This window comes from Strongyloides ratti, scaffold srae_chrx_scaffold0000002 (assembly GCF_001040885.1).
Source record: "Strongyloides ratti genome assembly S_ratti_ED321, scaffold srae_chrx_scaffold0000002".
Classification (NCBI taxonomy): domain Eukaryota; kingdom Metazoa; phylum Nematoda; class Chromadorea; order Rhabditida; family Strongyloididae; genus Strongyloides; species Strongyloides ratti.
The window spans coordinates 3,085,667-3,104,560 of NW_020171510.1; the positions used below are offsets into that span (position 1 = coordinate 3,085,667).

At 20.8% G+C, this 18,894-nt stretch overlaps 3 protein-coding genes across 3 annotated transcripts; all 3 read left to right on the top strand.

Moving 5' to 3' along the window:
- Window positions 1–1,412: 1,412 nt before the first annotated feature.
- SRAE_X000165500 (Histone H3) lies at window positions 1,413–1,823 on the top strand (the record flags this gene model as incomplete). Its single annotated transcript, XM_024651418.1, has 1 exon — window positions 1,413–1,823. One exon carries the CDS (start codon window positions 1,413–1,415, stop codon window positions 1,821–1,823), a length of 411 nt encoding a protein of 136 aa, XP_024499123.1.
- Window positions 1,824–10,461: 8,638 nt separating this feature from the next.
- Window positions 10,462–12,499, top strand: SRAE_X000165600 (LD11581p; the record flags this gene model as incomplete). The annotated part of the gene is made up of 2 exons (XM_024651429.1): window positions 10,462–10,577; window positions 10,627–12,499. 2 exons carry the CDS (start codon window positions 10,462–10,464, stop codon window positions 12,497–12,499), a joined length of 1,989 nt encoding a protein of 662 aa, XP_024499124.1.
- A 562-nt stretch (window positions 12,500–13,061) lies between these two features.
- SRAE_X000165700 (Myotubularin-related protein 5) lies at window positions 13,062–18,373 on the top strand (the record flags this gene model as incomplete). Its single annotated transcript, XM_024651440.1, has 4 exons — window positions 13,062–13,125; window positions 13,188–13,279; window positions 13,328–13,570; window positions 13,619–18,373. The coding sequence occupies 4 exons, from the start codon at window positions 13,062–13,064 to the stop codon at window positions 18,371–18,373; spliced, it is 5,154 nt and encodes a 1,717-aa protein (XP_024499125.1).
- Window positions 18,374–18,894: the final 521 nt, after the last annotated feature.

An 18,894-nucleotide genomic window follows, 5' to 3' on the forward strand; every position in this document is an offset into this window, starting at 1 on the left:
ATTATTTTAAAAATGATTTTTGATAAAACAATAAATAACTATATTGATAAAAACTTTTTCTTTATTATTAAAAGCAAAAATGAGAGATAGAAATACTTGTACTTTAGAAAAATAGATGTTCACTTTAAAATATATATTTACAACATTTTATCATTAAATAACTTTATATATCAGTAATAATAATCTAAAGATAAAATTTTTATGATCACAAATTAAAAAATAGTCAACTTTTTATTTCATGAAAATATGTGAATTAATAAAAAATTAATCTATAATTACTTTCTAATCACAATCATTAATTATCATATTATAAAATTTTTTAATTTTATAAAAATTGCACCACTACTTTAATATGAGATAACAAAACAGATCATATTAAACTATTAATATTTTTTATTTTGTAATTTTTTAAAATATATTTGTAAAATAATCTATTATTCGTATTATAATGTTTCGCTAATTTTAGTGACATCAATAAATTATTTTTCATACAAAGTTTTATTATAATTATTTTTAAATTTTATAAACATGTATAAGATTTATCAAATTTTTTAGTTTGTTAAAGTTAAATACAAATAGTCTTCTTTACTCTTTAAAATAAAATATGTAATTTACTACTTTATAAACACAATAAATTCTTACAAATAATTTTAATAAAGAAATAACACAAAAATAAAGTTTAAAAATAAATTATATTTAAATAACAAATTTTTAATTATTTCAAAAATATTATTAATGGTTTTGTCGTAAAATAATGATAAATACTTGTAATATAATTGTTTTTATCATCTTATAAAGTTAGTGATAGAAAGTTGTTTTTATAAAATAATTAATTATCTTATAATAATTAAGGTATTAAAATGCAATAACTGGTAAAAAAAAAAATTTTTTTTTTAAACTTTATGACAGTTTCTATGACATGTTGATGATCGTAATACTTGTATTTTGTATAATCACTATAGATAAAATGACATTGTAATTATATAAACTGTAAAAGATTTATGAGTAGCACAACTTGGAAAATAAAATATGCGGTAGGTTATAATTAACCCTAAAATTTATGTATCTTGATATAAGTTATGAAAAAGTTTTAATATCGTTTTAATAAGATATTTATGATATATCTTTTTCAATTATAAAAGTTTTATTTTGCCACTTATTGGCAAAAAAGTAAAATTAATTTTAAGAAAAAAATAAATATTTTTGAATTAATTATTTTTTTAAATATTAAAGATATTTTTAAATATTGTGTATGTAAGGCGGTGATTATAACAAAAGGTCATCACTAGTTAAAGAATAGCGGGAAAAATGAAATATTTGGGCGTGACTGCTTGTCAAACAAGGTATATAAGTAATATATTTTTGCATTCTTTACCACTCTTTTGAGTAACTTTACTTTTAATTCTAATATTATGGCTCGTACTAAGCAAACTGCTCGTAAATCTACAGGAGGTAAAGCTCCAAGAAAACAATTAGCTACAAAAGCTGCACGTAAATCAGCACCATCAACTGGAGGTGTTAAAAAACCACATAGATATCGTCCAGGAACTGTCGCTCTTCGTGAAATCAGAAAATATCAAAAATCTACTGAACTTTTAATTCGTAAATTACCATTCCAACGTTTAGTTCGTGAAATTGCTCAAGATTTTAAAACTGATTTACGTTTTCAATCTGCAGCTATTGGAGCACTTCAAGAAGCCGCTGAAGCATATCTCGTTGCACTTTTTGAAGACACAAATCTTTGTGCCATTCATGCCAAACGTGTCACAATTATGCCAAAAGATGTTCAATTGGCAAGAAGAATTCGTGGAGAGAGAGCTTAATTTAATTAAATATTGAATACAATTTATCCCAACGGCCCTCTTTAGGGCCAACAATGATTATTTATAATATTTTGTTAAATTTTTAAATGATTAATTTTTTCTAATAATTTTCCCAAATATTTGTTATAAATAAACATCATAATTATATATTAATATTATTTAATATCTTTTTTAAAAATTGTGCATTAATCAGTATTCCAATGTAATAAATACAAAATGCATTAAGAGAAATTAATCCATTCTTATGTCATTATAAAAAACATCAAAACTTTTTTATGATTTAAAATTTTTACATTTATTAAATCTTTATTACGCCTTTTTTATTATATATAGGTTATTATTATATGGAGGAAAAGTATAATATAATAGTAGTAACATAAATTTAAAAACTCCTTCTTGAAATGCTTATATATTTTATTGTAACATAATTATAAGTATGATTAAAAGTATAATTAAAAAAGTTTTATTTAAAATAAAATGAAACATTATTCCATTTTAAATTATTATATATTTAAAAATAGTGATAATGATAAATTATAATAAAAAGAGCATTATATTAAAAAAATTTGACAGAATGTTTTTATATTAAAAAGTTTACATATAGTGTAGATAAATCATTTTTATTTGCTTTAAATTCTTTATTTGTTTTATTCTTTACTCTGTTGCTAAAAAGCCCCGTCTTCTTTTTAAAATAATTTTCCGCATTTTAAATAAGAAACAAAACTAATTATATAAAAAACAATACATCTAAAACTAAATGTTCAAATAAATGTTCAGTTTTTTTATGTATTTTTCTTTCTACCTTTAATAGAAAAATTTGTTGATATAACTTTAAACATTTTTATTCATAATTTTTATTAACCAAGTATTGCAAAATAAAAAATTTATATCAAATGTTAGTTTGATCAAAAACACTTTTTATCTAATTAAAAAATGTATTTATACTATTTCCAACATGTTCAAGATTTTTTAATTATCTTAAATTTAAAAATAATCTGAATTATCAAATAAAAAATGTATTAAAATACTTTATATTTATAGAAAAGATATCTAAAATTTTCTAAAAAAGTATTAATGTTTAAGATAAATTTAATTATCAAGTAAATCTTAATGTCAATTAATTGATTTACTTAAGATATTATGTCAAAAGATTTTATCGAGATATAAGATAAAGTTGTAATTAACATTGTATTTTACAAATAATGTTGTTTGTTAGCTGTTTATTTGCATAAAATTAATAACACAATGTTAAGTTTATTTAAATTCTAAAATTCTTTATAAATTAGCTATTACCGTATATACTAATTAACTGCATAAAAAAAAAATAATAATAATAAATAAAATTTATCAAACAAAATTACTAAATTGCGAAAATAAAGGTATATTTATTACTCCTTTTTAAAAAACTATAATAATTTTGAACTAAAAGTTTTTAAATTTTTTTTAAAAAAGAAATTTTTTAAATGTACTTTTTATTTAAAAAAATATATATTTAAGGTTTATCTGTTTGGGAAAAAATTGAAATTATTGTAAAATTCTTGATTCATTAGTTCATAATAAATCATTTTACTTAACTTTACTTTTCATTTATGACAATTTTGAGTAAACCATTTTATAACTATAAGTCAAACATAAATATAATATTAAAAAATTATTTTAAATTGACTTAATTTATTTTTTTAAACATTATTTAAAACATTTATTAACTTATTTACTGAAATTTGGTATATAAAAAATGTGATAAAACTTTTGTAATATTAACAATCAAATAAATCCGTTATAAGAAATGCTTCTTCTTTTGATTATTAAGTTATCAAATTCTTTGAGCAACAATTTGTTAAGCTTTTGTTTTAAGGAAAAAAAAAGAATTAAAATGTTTTTATATCTATGACAGGTATTTAAAAACTTTGTTAAATTAAAAAAAAATTTTTTTACTTAATATATAACAAATAGTTAACAAATTGCATATCAAAAATGATAAAGAAAAAAGTGATATTAGCAAAATGTGAAGAATTACACATTAAAATGTCAATATATAACCAAAAAATACTCAATTTATTATCAATCATAAAGAACAAAATTAGCAAATGAATAAATACCACATACTTATTCATGAACTTGAAATTATAAATATAATACAAGAATTAGTGATATATAGTTTTTGTGTTATTTTCTTTAAAAAATTCTAACAAAGCACAATTGATTTCATGATAAAGTTTATTATAATAAGAAAAAAGTATAATAATATTTTTTCAAATTATAAAGGTATCAGAACATAGCTTTACAAATTTTATATATAGGTTAAAAGATCTAAACAATTCACTTTTCACATAAAGAAATTGGAAGAATTAACATTTGAATATTAATTTTTTTCAAAAAAAAAAAAATAAATAGATATTTAAATTATTTTGATTCTATATCGAATGACTGTAATTTCACAGAATTTTGACCAGTGGTTCTTAAGATAATAAGGAAAATGTGTTTTATAAATTTTTAATTTATTTTTTATAGCAACAATCTAATAAAAAATTTTGGTTTTTTTATACTTTTGTTTATTTTGGTCAATTTTTTTTACCAACTTATGATTATCAAATTCTGTTTTAGAAAAACTTACAATCAAATATAAAGTAAAGATTTGAGTATCATAGTTAAGTTACTTTTTTTAAAAGAATATTTTATTGTTTACAATAATTTTATTTGTGAATTTGATTTTTTTAGTAGAAACAATTTTTAAAATTTATAACATATCTAAAATTATTTTTTAATCCGGTAGATATTAGATTGCCACGTATGAAGTGAGTCATTGTCATTATAAATTTTTAAGCACATGCAACATAAAGAAAAATAAATATTTTTATTGAAAATAACATTTGTTAGATTCAATGCAATGTTTCTATGTGATACTAATTTATTTTTTTTATTTCAATAAAAATTATGATCTTTGTACCCGATAAAATTTTTTTAAAAATAGATTTTACAGTATCTATATTTTCAAAATTTTCTTTTTCATGAATTATTCCAAATGCTTGAAAATAAAAGAGTTTGTTGGAACGATTTCAGGAAAATAAAGAGAGTTAAAAAAAGCTCCATATTTTAATTCTTCCACTTTTTATATAATTATTCATGAAATATGTTAATGCACATTGTTTTAAAAAAAATTATTCTTTTTTAAGAAAATTTCTGGTAAACGTTTTCATTGGTAAGCTGTAAAATTTAAAATTTATTGTTTAACCAAATTTTAAGAATTCAAAATGAAAAAAGTTATCATAAAAACCTTTCGTGCTAATTAAAGTTTTGGAAATTATTTTGGTGTTTCATTCTCATTAAACTATTGATCAGTTTGTTTTCTTTTGTAATAAAGATTCTACATTACATGACATTATTAAAAAAATTGTTATTTTAGTTTTCCAAAAAGAAAAAAGTATCAATTTCAAGCCAGTAAATTTTTTAATGTTTGTCCCATTCATTTGCATTTATTGAATACTTTTTTTGCTTTTTAAATTTGCTACAAGTAACGAGAAATGCTAGATTTATTAATTTCTAATATTTTAGCAATTTATCTAGTTTTTTGAAGTAGATTGGTTTCAATCACGTGCTTCAGCTCTTCGTGATCAACTATTGATTCTGTTTTCTTACATTCTTTATTCTCAAAGCACTCATTTTTCTCTTTGACTTTCTTAAGCCCTCTTTTTGTAGTTTCAGGACTAAGAAGATTCTTTTTACAGTCTTTATTAATGTTTTGTGTCTTTCTTAATTATTTTTTTTATTTTTTATAGGAGAAATTCAGACAAATACAATAGAATGCTTGTCATTATTTTATTACTACTAGTTATTTCATAAATCCTACTAAAAGTGGTACGTAAATAAAAATATTCATTTTATATAAAGCAATCCAATAACAATATTAATTTTTTAATTATATTAACTTTTAAAAACTTTTTTAAAATATTTGTCTAGGTAGCAGTGATTTAAGAGTTTTCATTGCATAAAAGCAATCAAACAGAAAACGATGACTTTAACTAAATATAAAAAGATAAGAAAATAATCATTTTTATTATTTAATTTATTTCATTTTTATTATATTGTATTATACCAAACTATTAGTGATAAGCGAATTAATTTATTGTATTTATAGGGGTTAGGATAATTGAGAAGTTACTCAATAAGATAGGACTTTAGAAAAGTCTAGAAAAACAAAATAGTAAGTAAATTAATAATTTTTAATAATCGCTATTTATATAGTTTGGCCAAAGTTATTTTGTTAGACTTAAATTTAAATAAATTATTTAATAACTATTGGGGTTTCAAGTGAATCTTATTTTACCAATTCTTATCTTTATAATTATAATTATAAAAATAAAACTAGGTAATTTTTTTCTTTATATTAGAAAAAATGTTATTTTAATATTTCACTTGTTAATGTTTTATTTTTTTTATCAATTATAGTTATTACTCATTCTACTAATGATAACCAAACTGAAGATTATGAACAAAGTGACGTCGTTATGGCTAATGTTGGTAAATGAATAGATTAGAAATGGTGTCCAAAATGGTAGGTAATTCTTCTTATTTGATTCTAACTTTTATTTTTTATTTTGTAACAGCCATTATTTAGTTATATTTTGATTGTTTTTGGTCATGTCAATAAAGTTAAAAAAATGACTACTACTTCAATTTATTGTGAAAAAAAGGAAGTAAATTAAGTACTATTATCATTAAAGATTTTACATTTGCTTGTATTCACTCAAAGAATGCACGTTCTTACATAAGTTTTATTATTTTTTTTATTTAAAACACATTATGAATGAACTTTGAAAGTGAAATTGATTCTGGTAAATTTATTTTATTTATTGCAACTATTAGTACAATTGCTAGCAAACTGAAGAAATGAGATAATGGAAAAAATTTGATACAAAGTCATTAAGTGTGCTTTTAAGAAAAAGGACAAAGAACTTGTGAGACTGGAGTTTATGAAAAATTTTTTTTTCATAATTTTAAAAATGTTCTTTTTAAATTACAAATATAAATTTTTTTTTAATTGTAAATTTTTATTTAAATACCACTTAAAATGTTTTTATTTATACTGCAAATGACATTTAAAGAAAATATTAAAACTTTTTTGGAGTTATCTATAACCTTTTGTATATTAAAAAGTTTTAATTGGTTTTCCTTTTTAATTATTTTATTTTGAAATATAAAAAAATAATCTTGTTAAAATGTATGAAAATTGTTAAATTTTAGTTAGTTCAACACTAATATGAAACACTTTATTTTATCATTAAAAGTGGTTATCAAAAAAAATAAAGCCCAGAGGAAATTTTAAATCATAATTTGTTATTTTTTAAGTATACTTTTAATATGCTTACAAAAATAATATTTTTTATGCTTGAAAATGTTATTTTGTAAAATTGGACATCTTGCTATAATAAAAGCACTTATTATGTTTATTCATTGAATTATATTCTCTTTATCACAGTATTTTAGTTTTAATTTGTTTACCAAGTTAAAGTGTAAGATAAAATAATAAAACATTCTGTAGATTATAAAGATTTTTACAGTAGTATGTCATTGAAAGCATGATTCATTGATATCTTTAATCTATTGAAAAAATCAAAAAATATTTGCAATTTTTTGATTTTATATGTAGAGAAATAGTTTATATTATGGATAAGAAAATTAATAATGATATCTAGAAGATGTAAATCATAACGTTAATTAAGGCTAATTAATTGTAATATTTTTTTTTATAGTAATTTGTATTTGATTTTATTTTTTGTTAGATTTATAAACTTTTTTAATCATGTTAGTAAAAATATATATAATAACGTTGTTACTTTATGAACTCATAGATTTTAATGTATACTATTCCTTAATATTATCATTTTCAACTCATTTTATCAATTGAATTAATAGTTTTGTATTTCATAATTATAATGTTTGTATGATATATCAAGTTTTTATTTAATAAGGTTTATATAAGTAAACGTTTTTTAATTTTTTTTACTTTAAATTTATTTACTTTATATATCTGTTATATATCATAAGAAATTAATGTTGAATTAATAGATGTAATTTATAGAAAAATAAATACAATAAGTTGTATATAGGGAGATGAATCTTAATATTCATAGCAAACAACTATTAACAGTTTTTTTATGTTTGTAGAATTTTTATAAATTTTTGTAATATATTCTTATTTTGTTTATCATTTAATTTAATATATATACAAAATATTAATATTAAATTTGACTTACTAATGACTTTTTTAAATCTACTTTTTTAACATTATTTTTTTCTTCCATTAAATCTAATTGTATAAGTTTTATTAATATAATGCCATTTTAGCACTTATTGTTTTCTTATACTTTTACTTCAATGTTTATGAAAATTTTGATACTTTTCAGTTTCGGCAAACGCAATTATTTTTTTCATTTAAATGTGCAAAAAAAATGTGTACTAATACTTTTTTTCCATCAGAAGTCTGAGAAATTAGTATAAAATTAATGAATGTTAAAGTAATAAAAAGTGTATCTTTTTAAATTATTTCAAAAACAAAGTACCTGTTTTTGTTAATAATATTTTTTTGACAAATCATCAAAAAATGCATTCTGTCAGTTTTTATCGCATTGAAAAATATTTCTAGTAAAAGGTTATTATATATTAAATGTAATAAAATTTATGAAAATGATAATAAATGTTAACTTTTTTTAAAATGTCTCAAAAACAATAAAATTTATAAAAATGGCATAAAGTTCAATGTGTAAAGATAACAATTGTATCTCTTTTTTTTATGGATTCTTTTATAAAAAAGTTTTAAAGCTTAAATAATTTAAAACTTTTGTTAATCATATAACTAACTTAAAAGTATCATATATAACATTAAAATTAATTTTTACATAAAGTTAACATTACGAACATTTTTTTCGAAGTATGTTAGCTTCAAATCGAATTTCAATTTAAAATCACTTTATATTATTATATTGCAACAAATGTTAATATTATTTGTTTTACACTATTTATATGAAAACAAAACTACAAAGAAAATTTTTTGAGTAAACAATGACTGCAAATTAATTTTCCAAGCAATTTAAAAAAATATACTTTATTTAAAGATTTAAGTATAATGTTCAAATAGTTTATAAGTATAGAAAAGTACTTGATGGATATACATTATTACATAATTAATATATGTCTCTCTTATTATTTAGATTACACCTTATTTTTTAATATTAATAAACGGTTTTAATAATATGTGTTAGTATAGGATCTTATTGATTGTCTTCTAATAACCAACAATTCAGATGATAGTAACTTTTTGAAAAAATGACTACACTTTTCTTTATCAAGATCTATTTTATTTCAAGAAAAGTTTAGAATATAAATTGGAAAAACATTTTTGATCCAAATTTCATCTATGAAGATAATGGATATTTGTTTGTTTAAAAAAAAACTTTTCAATATCAAACTTTCGTCATATTATTCAAATGATCTTTTATCCAGTTTTCAATCAACTAAAACATAAAATCAACATAGTTTTTAATATTCTTTACTTTTTGTAACTTTTCGTAACATTATATATAAGATAATTTTGATGCTTTTAATTATTATTTTTTTTTGAATTACCTAAAAAAAAAGTAATTAAACAAACTACAATAACAAAAAACAATATAAAAAATAACATAAGTTGTATTTACATTAATTTTTGACTTCTTTTGTAATTAGTTTAAATCAACTAAAATTTAAATAATTTATTGTTTAGATAATAAACTTAAAATTAAAGAGTATAAAAATTTTAATTCTATATTTATTAAAAAAATATAATTGAAAAAAATGTGAACTTAGTTAAATATTAGTTTATTATTTGTATTATCTAACTAGCCAAATTTTTTATTTAACTGATAAAATTATAACTTTATTAATTTAGATTGTCAAATATTATTATTTTAACTATATGGAAAAAAATACTGTATCGCTGAATAAAATATATAATATATTATTATGAATCTTTTAATAAATATATTTTTTTTTATTATTTAAATAATTCAATTAAATAAATTAATTCCTTGTTATTTATTTTCTAAGTTTAATCAAACTACGAATTTCTTCAAAAATCATGCATTTAAAATTAAAATATTTAAAATAATAAAAACATTAATATATTACATATCTTGAAGCATTAAAATGTACTATATTGAAAAAAATTAAAATAATAATTTATCACTTCATTTGGTTTATCATTTACAAATTTCGAGTAAACGACAAAATGTTGATAACCTTTTTTTTGTAATGATATATAAACAATGTAGTCTGTAGTTAAGAAATAAAGATGAAAATTCTTATCATTTCTATCTGTATATATTTGATAGTATTATTATAATTATTATCAAAGGTAAATGTATATATATATACATGGAATTATAACATAGAAAGAAGTGTATTTTGAAAATAGAAAAAGTTAATTGAATAAAATAAAATAAGTATGTAGTGTATTAATAGTTGTGTTGTGTTTAATTATTTATGTTTCAAATATTTTATAATAAAATTGTTAATTTGGGTTACGTTAATTTTTCGTTTAATTTACCATACTACAATTTCTATTTAAAATTTTTATTAAATTTTATATTTTATTTACAGAAAAATGCCAACAGTATTGAGTAAACTGAGATTTTTAAAAAAAGAATCTATTCCTGCTATTATTGGATGTAGTTCTGTACTTGCTATTATAGCACTTTATAAAGCTATGCATGGTATAAGGTATATTTTAATAAAATAAAAATAATATAAAATAATCATTTTTTTTAAGATCATCATCTAAAATAAAAAATAATAGTTTTAATAATAAAAATGATGACAAAAAAAAGGAAAAAGCATATGTTAATAGTACATTTTTTAAAAAATTATGGAAATTAAGAAAAATTCTTATTCCAAAATTATTTTCAGGAGAAATATTTTATATGCTTTTGATTGCTTTTTCACTTCTTAGTAGAACATATGCTGATGTATGGATGATAACAACATCAACAAAAATAGAAGCATGTATTATTGAAAGAAAAAAAAAAGATATGATTAAAAATACAATACATTATTTAATGTGTATGCCATTAGTATCTGTTGTTAATAATCTTCTCAAATTTGGTTTAAGTGAACTTAAATTACGTTTTCGTGAAAATTTTTCATATTATCTTTATGATCAATATCTTAAAGATTTTACTTATTATAAAATGTCTAATTTAGATAATAGAATATCTAATGCAGATCAATTATTAACACAAGATGTTGATAAATTTTGTGAAGGAATAGTTGATTTATATTCCAATTTATCAAAACCACTTGTAGATGTAGCATTATATGTTTCACGTTTAGGAACTACTCTTGGTTTTCAAGCACCAGCTATTCTTGGATCATATTTACTTATTTCTGGAATATTTCTTACTTATCTTAGAAGACCTCTTGGTACATTAACTGTTGTTGAACAACAATTAGAAGGAGATTTTAGATATGTTAATTCTAGATTAATTACAAATAGTGAAGAAATTGCATTTTATAAAGGAAATGAAAAAGAAAAAACATCAATTTTAAATTCATTTAATAAAATGGTTAAACATTTAAGATCACTTATTATTTTTAAATTTTCAATTGGTTTCTTAGATAATATTATTGCTAAGTATAGTGCAACAACAGTTGGTTGGTATACAGTTAGTGTTCCATTTTTTGATAAAAATAATAAAACAATGATGAATAAGACAAAAGATGAATTGATACAAGATTATTATAATAGTGGTAGAATGATGTTTAAATTAGCTGAAGCATTAGGAAGACTTGCATTAGCTGGAAGAGAATTAACAAGACTTGCTGGATTTACATCACGTGTTGATACACTTCTTAATGTTATAAAAGAACTTCAAAGTGGAAAATATGAAAGAACAATGGTTACTTCAGGACAAGATAATACTGATATGACAATGCCTCTCTCAAAAGCTGGTAGTGGTAAATTAGTTTTTCAAGATAATATAATTAAATTTGAAAATGTTCCACTTGTTACTCCAAATGGTGATGTTTTAATAAAATCACTAAATATGACTGTAAAATCAGGAATAAATGTTTTAATTTGTGGACCAAATGGTTGTGGTAAAAGTTCATTATTTAGAACATTAGGAGAACTTTGGCCGTTATTTGGTGGTAAATTAACAAAACCAGAATCAGGAAAATTATTTTATGTACCACAAAGACCATATATGACAATAGGAACATTAAGAGATCAAATAATTTATCCTGATACACAAAAGGAAATGCGTAAAAAAAGAATAACAGATCATGATTTAGTTAAATATTTAGAATATGTTAAACTTGATTATATTTTACAAAGAGAAAATGGTTTAGAATCAATTCAAGATTGGATGGATGTTCTTAGTGGTGGAGAAAAACAACGTATAGCAATGGCTCGTTTATTTTATCATAAACCACAATTTGCTATATTAGATGAATGTACATCTGCAGTATCAGTTGATGTTGAAGGTGAAATGTATAATAGGTGTCGTGAAATGAATATAACATTATTTACTGTTTCACATAGAAAATCATTATGGAAATATCATGATTATTACCTTCAAATGGATGGACGTGGAAATTATGAATACAAAAAAATTGATGAAAATTGTGAACAATTTGGTTCATAAATAATATCTATTATAATTCAATGTTTATCTAATTTTTTTAAGAACGCAATTTAAAATTGAGATATTAATCTTTTTTTGTTTTATTTTTACATTCAAATAAATTTTTTCTTTTTCTTTACTTATATAAACATATTATCAAACGTTAAAATATATTTTATATAACATTCTTAATATTTTGTTAGTTTATTCATTTTATATTTATTAAACATTATTATAGATTATCACTTCATTTTTTATCAAACAAATTAGTATATTCTTTTTTATTGATATTAAATATATTCGATTAGTATTATACCAATGTAATATATTAATTAAATAATGATTCATATTTTAAAATAATTATTTAGGTTGTGTTAAATATATATATAATATAGGCATTTTACCAATTATGTTTTATTATATCACTTTAAGATTTTGGCGTTTTTTGTTTGATGAAAATAGATTTTTTATAAAATTTTATTACATGACAAATATTCGTATTAACATAATTTTATATATATTTAATTTATTTTTTATTATTTTATGTTTTATTGGTCAATAGATTGTATAACAATTATTTGTCATGAAAGATACTTGCCGTTTAGCTGATTACTTTGTAATAATAAGTTATGATGAACTATTGCTAGGTTTGCTTAATATTTTATTATATATAATATTATTATTAAATATATATATATATTTATTATAGATTACTCCACAGAAGATAATTTTAGAGGTATTGAAAGAAGGTTTCCAGATTTTGATTGGCCTGATGTTCAATATCCAAGCGGCTTAGAAAATGTATGTGTTAATACGCAAATAGATAATTTAATTTTAAATAATTTATAGTTTTCTCTCCCATTTTCTCGAAATTATACAATTGAAAAGACTAAACCAACTTTTTTTGTCTGTACTTTGACTGATGTAATGGGAAATAGTCAATATGCATGTTGTCTTGTAACACAAGAAAAACTAAAAGATAATAAATTGTCACAAATATTAAATATAAATTTATCAAAACAAAGTACATTGTTATTAAAGCCAAAAATTTATGTCGTATTATCAAGAATACCTAATTTTGATTTTTTTAGAGTAAGATTAATGAAATTTATTTTACTTAATATTATTTTTTTTTTTTAGAATTTTTTAAATCATATATATAAAGGATTATGTGAAAATTCAATTAATATAGAACAAACAATTGCAGCATTATTATCAGATAATATTGTTCATTTTGGGAAACAATCAAATTTAAAATTATCATTAGGTGGAATTGATTTATCTTTTCGTGTTCCAAAATCTTTATCATGGCCTGATACTGGAAAACGTATATATACATTTATATCAAATTTAGGTACAATTCACAATGTTTTAGAAGTTTTTATTAATGTATTAAATGAAAAACGTATTATATTTCATTCTAAGTCTTTGAACAGATTAAGTGATGCATGTTTTGCATTAAAAACATTGTTATATCCATTTAACTATAGTTATCCATATATACCTGTTTTACCAAAAGTTGCATTAACAGTACTTGAAAGTCCAACACCATACATTGTTGGATTACATTCATCTTTAATTGAACATGTAATTGATATTCAAGATTATTGTCTAGTTAATTTAGATGATGGTCAAATTATTACGGATATGACAACATCAAATAAACAAATTCCTGAACCATATTATACTAAATTAAAACTAATGTTAGAATTTACATGGTCACCAACATTACAGTATGCAGATGATGCCCTTCAAGAAGCTGTACCACAATTAATAGGACCAAAAGGATTAGAAATTAAAATACGTGCTTGTTTTTTAAAATTTTTTCTTGATATATTATATGGTTATAGAAGCTGTTTACAATTATCAAGATTTTATGATACACCATTAGTTACTTTTCATAAAACAGCATTTCTTGGAATAAGACAATTAGATGATTCTAAATTTATGCATGATTTAGTAGTATCACCGATGTTTCAAAGATTTATTAATGAAAGAGGAATTCCTTATAGAGTAATAGATTTATTTGACATACTTTTAACTGAAATTCAAGCACCATCAAAAAATGAAATTATAAATAATGAAATATTACTGAAAGAATTAAATTGTATCTATCTTAAATTATCAACACATGGTTTTGAAGAATTATCTTCTTCATATGCATCATTAGTAACTTGTCCTTATTTTAAAAAAGAAGTTTATGACACTATTGAAATAAACGATGATATTTTAAATAAAGAAATATCAAAAAATTTAGAACATCAAAAAAAACGCGAATTATATCATAGTGACTATAGTCATAAAGAATTAGTACCTCAAAAGTGTGAATTAAAAATTTTTGATGAAACTAAAGATGCAAATTCGAGAAAATTAGAAGTATTAAAAATATGTTTACAATATATATTTGATGATAAATTATCTGAAGCTAGAAAATTAATGTGTACAGTTGAATTATCTTTACGAAGTATTTCTACAAGAGTATCATTATGTCAATTATTATGGATAAATTTACAACCTATTAATAAAGCTACAATGACATCACAACAATTTGATTTAATAATGAAACTTTTAAATGTAGCCTTAAAATATGAAGGAAATGATGATGAACATGGTATTGCTTATGCCATTTTATATTTAGGAAATATTTATTGTAGAAAATTATCATCAGGTATTCATCAATTTGCCTACACTTGTTTACAAAACCATGATGTTTGGAAGAATCAAAAATTTTGGGAAATTGCATTTTTTCATGATGTTCATCAACAATTAAGAAGATTTTATATATCTAAAGAAATGGAAACAACTGTTAATCCTCCTGATAATTTAAAATATGATGAAACTGAATTTGCATGTCCGTTTTCATTACATAACTGTTTAGATACATGGAATCTTTTTGAAAAACCTACAGCAATGGATGTAATGGCAAGTAGAATTAAACGTAATTTAAAGCTTACAGATATAGAAATTGAAAAATTAAAAAATGAGGAGGAGGCAATAATTTACGGGCAGGCAAAACATTATATAAATTTAATGACATACATGATAGTTCCATTAAATATATCGCAACAAGAAAAATTGTGTAAAAATGAAAAAATAATTCATAATGATAATGATAATAGTGAAGGAATTGAAAGTACAATAAGTACTTATTCAAGTACTGAAAGTATTTATCAAAATAAAGATACTAATGAAAGTCATATAATAAAATGGATTACATGTATGATTGATAGAATTTGTTCTATGGTTAACTTACCACAATCAAATATAGATAAACTTGAGCAAGATATTCCATCATTTGTTGCATTACATATTGAAAATTTAGAACAAGTTTATAATGAAAGTAAAAGAATAACTACATCATTAGAAATGAAAAGTTTTGAACCTACATTATTAAAGAATGAGGTAAAATTAAGTGATGGACTTAGAATATACTTATTTAATGATCATCGATTTTTTTCATCATCTTTTGACTTTAAAAATAATACTTTTGACGATAACTTAATCGCATTACCTGCAGATGGTGGTCTATTTTTAACTAATTATCGTATTATTTTTAAAGGTTATAGTTGTAATCCGCTTAGATATGGTGAAGTTGTTGAATGTTGTATTCCAATAATGTCAATTTCAAGTGAAAAAATATTGACAGAAGAAAGTATTTATAATGAAGCAATCAATTCTAATATTCCACCAAAAATAGCAAATAAACTTCATACAGGAATAGTTATAACATCAAATTCTTTTAATATTATTAGAATAGCTTTTCAGGAAAGTGAAGGAAAAGAAATTGTTGATAGATTTCTTCAAAAATTAAATAATATTAGATGGAATATTGAAACAATTAAATCATTATTTGCTTATCAATCAGTTATTCAATATATTATACAAGAAAATAAAAATACTAATAGTAAAACAAAATTAAATAATTTTAAACATTTACGAAAAAATATTGTTAAAGGAACTAGAAAAATTGCTGGTTTAGAAAAACGTAAACCAAGTATACAAAGTACACTTCATAGTGAACGATCATCATCAACTAGTTTAACAGAAAAAAATTTTTTTATTGGTAGAGGAAATCTTCCATCAACTAGTGTATTTAATGATAGTTATAATGAAAATGGTGAATTTAATTCTACAATAAGAGAACAATTTAAAAGTTATTTTGATATGGCAGATTATGGAATATTATATCATTATATTAAAGATTATGAAAGACTTTTTTCAAATAACATTTCTCGAAGTTTTGAAATTAGTTTTTTTAATTCTAATTATGAAATAACTAAAAGTTATCCTGCATTTTTTTGTATTCCTTCTAATTTTTCAGGATATACAATATCAAAAGTTGCTAAAAATTTTAAATCAAATAGATTTCCTGTTATTACATGGAAAAATCAAAAAGGTGTATTTTTAGCTAGAGGTTCAAATATTACATCTTTTAATGTTGTTTCTAAAATAGCAAAAAGTTCTAATTTTTTTAGTAATGTTTTAAATTCAAAAAATCGTGCTATTGATACAAATGGTCATGTGATAATTGAAGGAAATGACGATGATATAGAATCAAGGCATTCAGGACAATCTTTTTCAACTTTAACATCTACTTCCAATACTTCGAGTATAGATGCTTTATTTGATTATTTTCATACACTTATGAAAATGTCATATTGTGGTCAATCAGATACATCAAATGCAACATTACCTTCTTATCTTTCAAATACTTCAAATGAATTGATATCATCTTCAAATCAATTAAATACATCTGTTAAAACTGTTAAACATTCAAAAGGTATTATGGGTTACGCAAATTTTACAAAACATGCAACAAATTTTATTAAAATGTCAACAGGAAAAAAAACAAGTAGTAAAAATTTATTAAATGATAAAGTTCCATCAATTATAAATGGTCAAACTATTAAAAATTCACAAACATCTTCACCTAGTCATTTAAATAAAATGCAATATTTTAATGGAGATAACACTTGTACATTGGTTCCATTTAAACATTCATTTTTTATATTAGGTGAACGTCAGCAATCTAAAGTTTTTAAATTACATAAAAATTTTGAATTCTTTTCAATTAATTACCCAACTACTCATGACGTCAAGTTATCTTTTAAAAAATTTTTAAAGATTATGACACAAAGTCAAAATGGGAGTAGTAATATTCAATGCACAAATACAATTTCTAGTACAACAAATTTATCTGATACACTTTATAATTTACATTTAAATTATTTATCAAAAATTAATGATTCTGAATGGTTGAATCATATATCAAATTTAATTAATATATCATCAAGCATCTCTGAATTGATAAATGAATGTAATATATCTATTGCTTTATGTATAGAAGATGGTAGTGATGCAACATCACAAATATCATCTATCGTTCAAGTACTATTAGATCCATTTTATAGAACATTTGAAGGTTTTAGATTACTTATTGAAAAAGAATGGTTATCACTAGGTCATAGATTTTCATATCGTTTAAATCATAGTGCTTCATCAAGACAAAGTGGTGTTGCACCAATGTTTTTATTATTCTTAGATGTTCTCCATCAATTATTAATTCAATTTCCAACAGCATTTGAAATGAATGACTATTATTTTAGTTTTTTGGCTTATCATTCTATGTCAGGATACTTTCCAAACTTTTTATTAGATTCAGAATTTGAAAGAATATCTATTGAAGAGAAGATACCTGAACATAATTTAGAAAATGAAATATATGATAGGTCTATTTGGAAGTATATAGAAAGTATAATAAATGATTCATCAAAATTCCATAATATTGTTTTTGATAAAACATTTCATGATGTATTAAAACCATTTGAAAAAATTGAAAACTTAGATATTTGGTCATTCTACCAGGAACATCATATAAATCACGGTTTACAATGAAATATTCCTAATTCATATTTTTAACCATGACAATTGATGAATTATTAGTTATATAATGATAAATATAATGTTATTAATAGCTATTTTTTGACCATGATATATTTAATGTCATAGCTTTTTATTTAAATTTTAAATTATTTTGATATACGAAATATTTATATATTTATACATAATATTATAAATAAATCTTATGAATTATATTTTAATTTATTGTCTTTTTTTTTAAAACTTTTTTTTTTAACTAATATTTTTTAATAATAAATTCACCTATGATGTATTTTTTTATGTTATATAAATAAATTTTATTTATTTTACTACAATTTATAAACATTAATTTTTCTTATAATTATTTCTTTTAAATTATTCTAACATTTTTTTTTTACAAAATATTTTTCATAAACGAAGTTTCTCTTAATAATATTTAAATTTCCAACATTCTTATTTTTGTTTGTCAAATTATTTTACTTTAAACTTAATAAAAGTAATACTAATTTATATTCAACAATTTGTATTTTGTAATA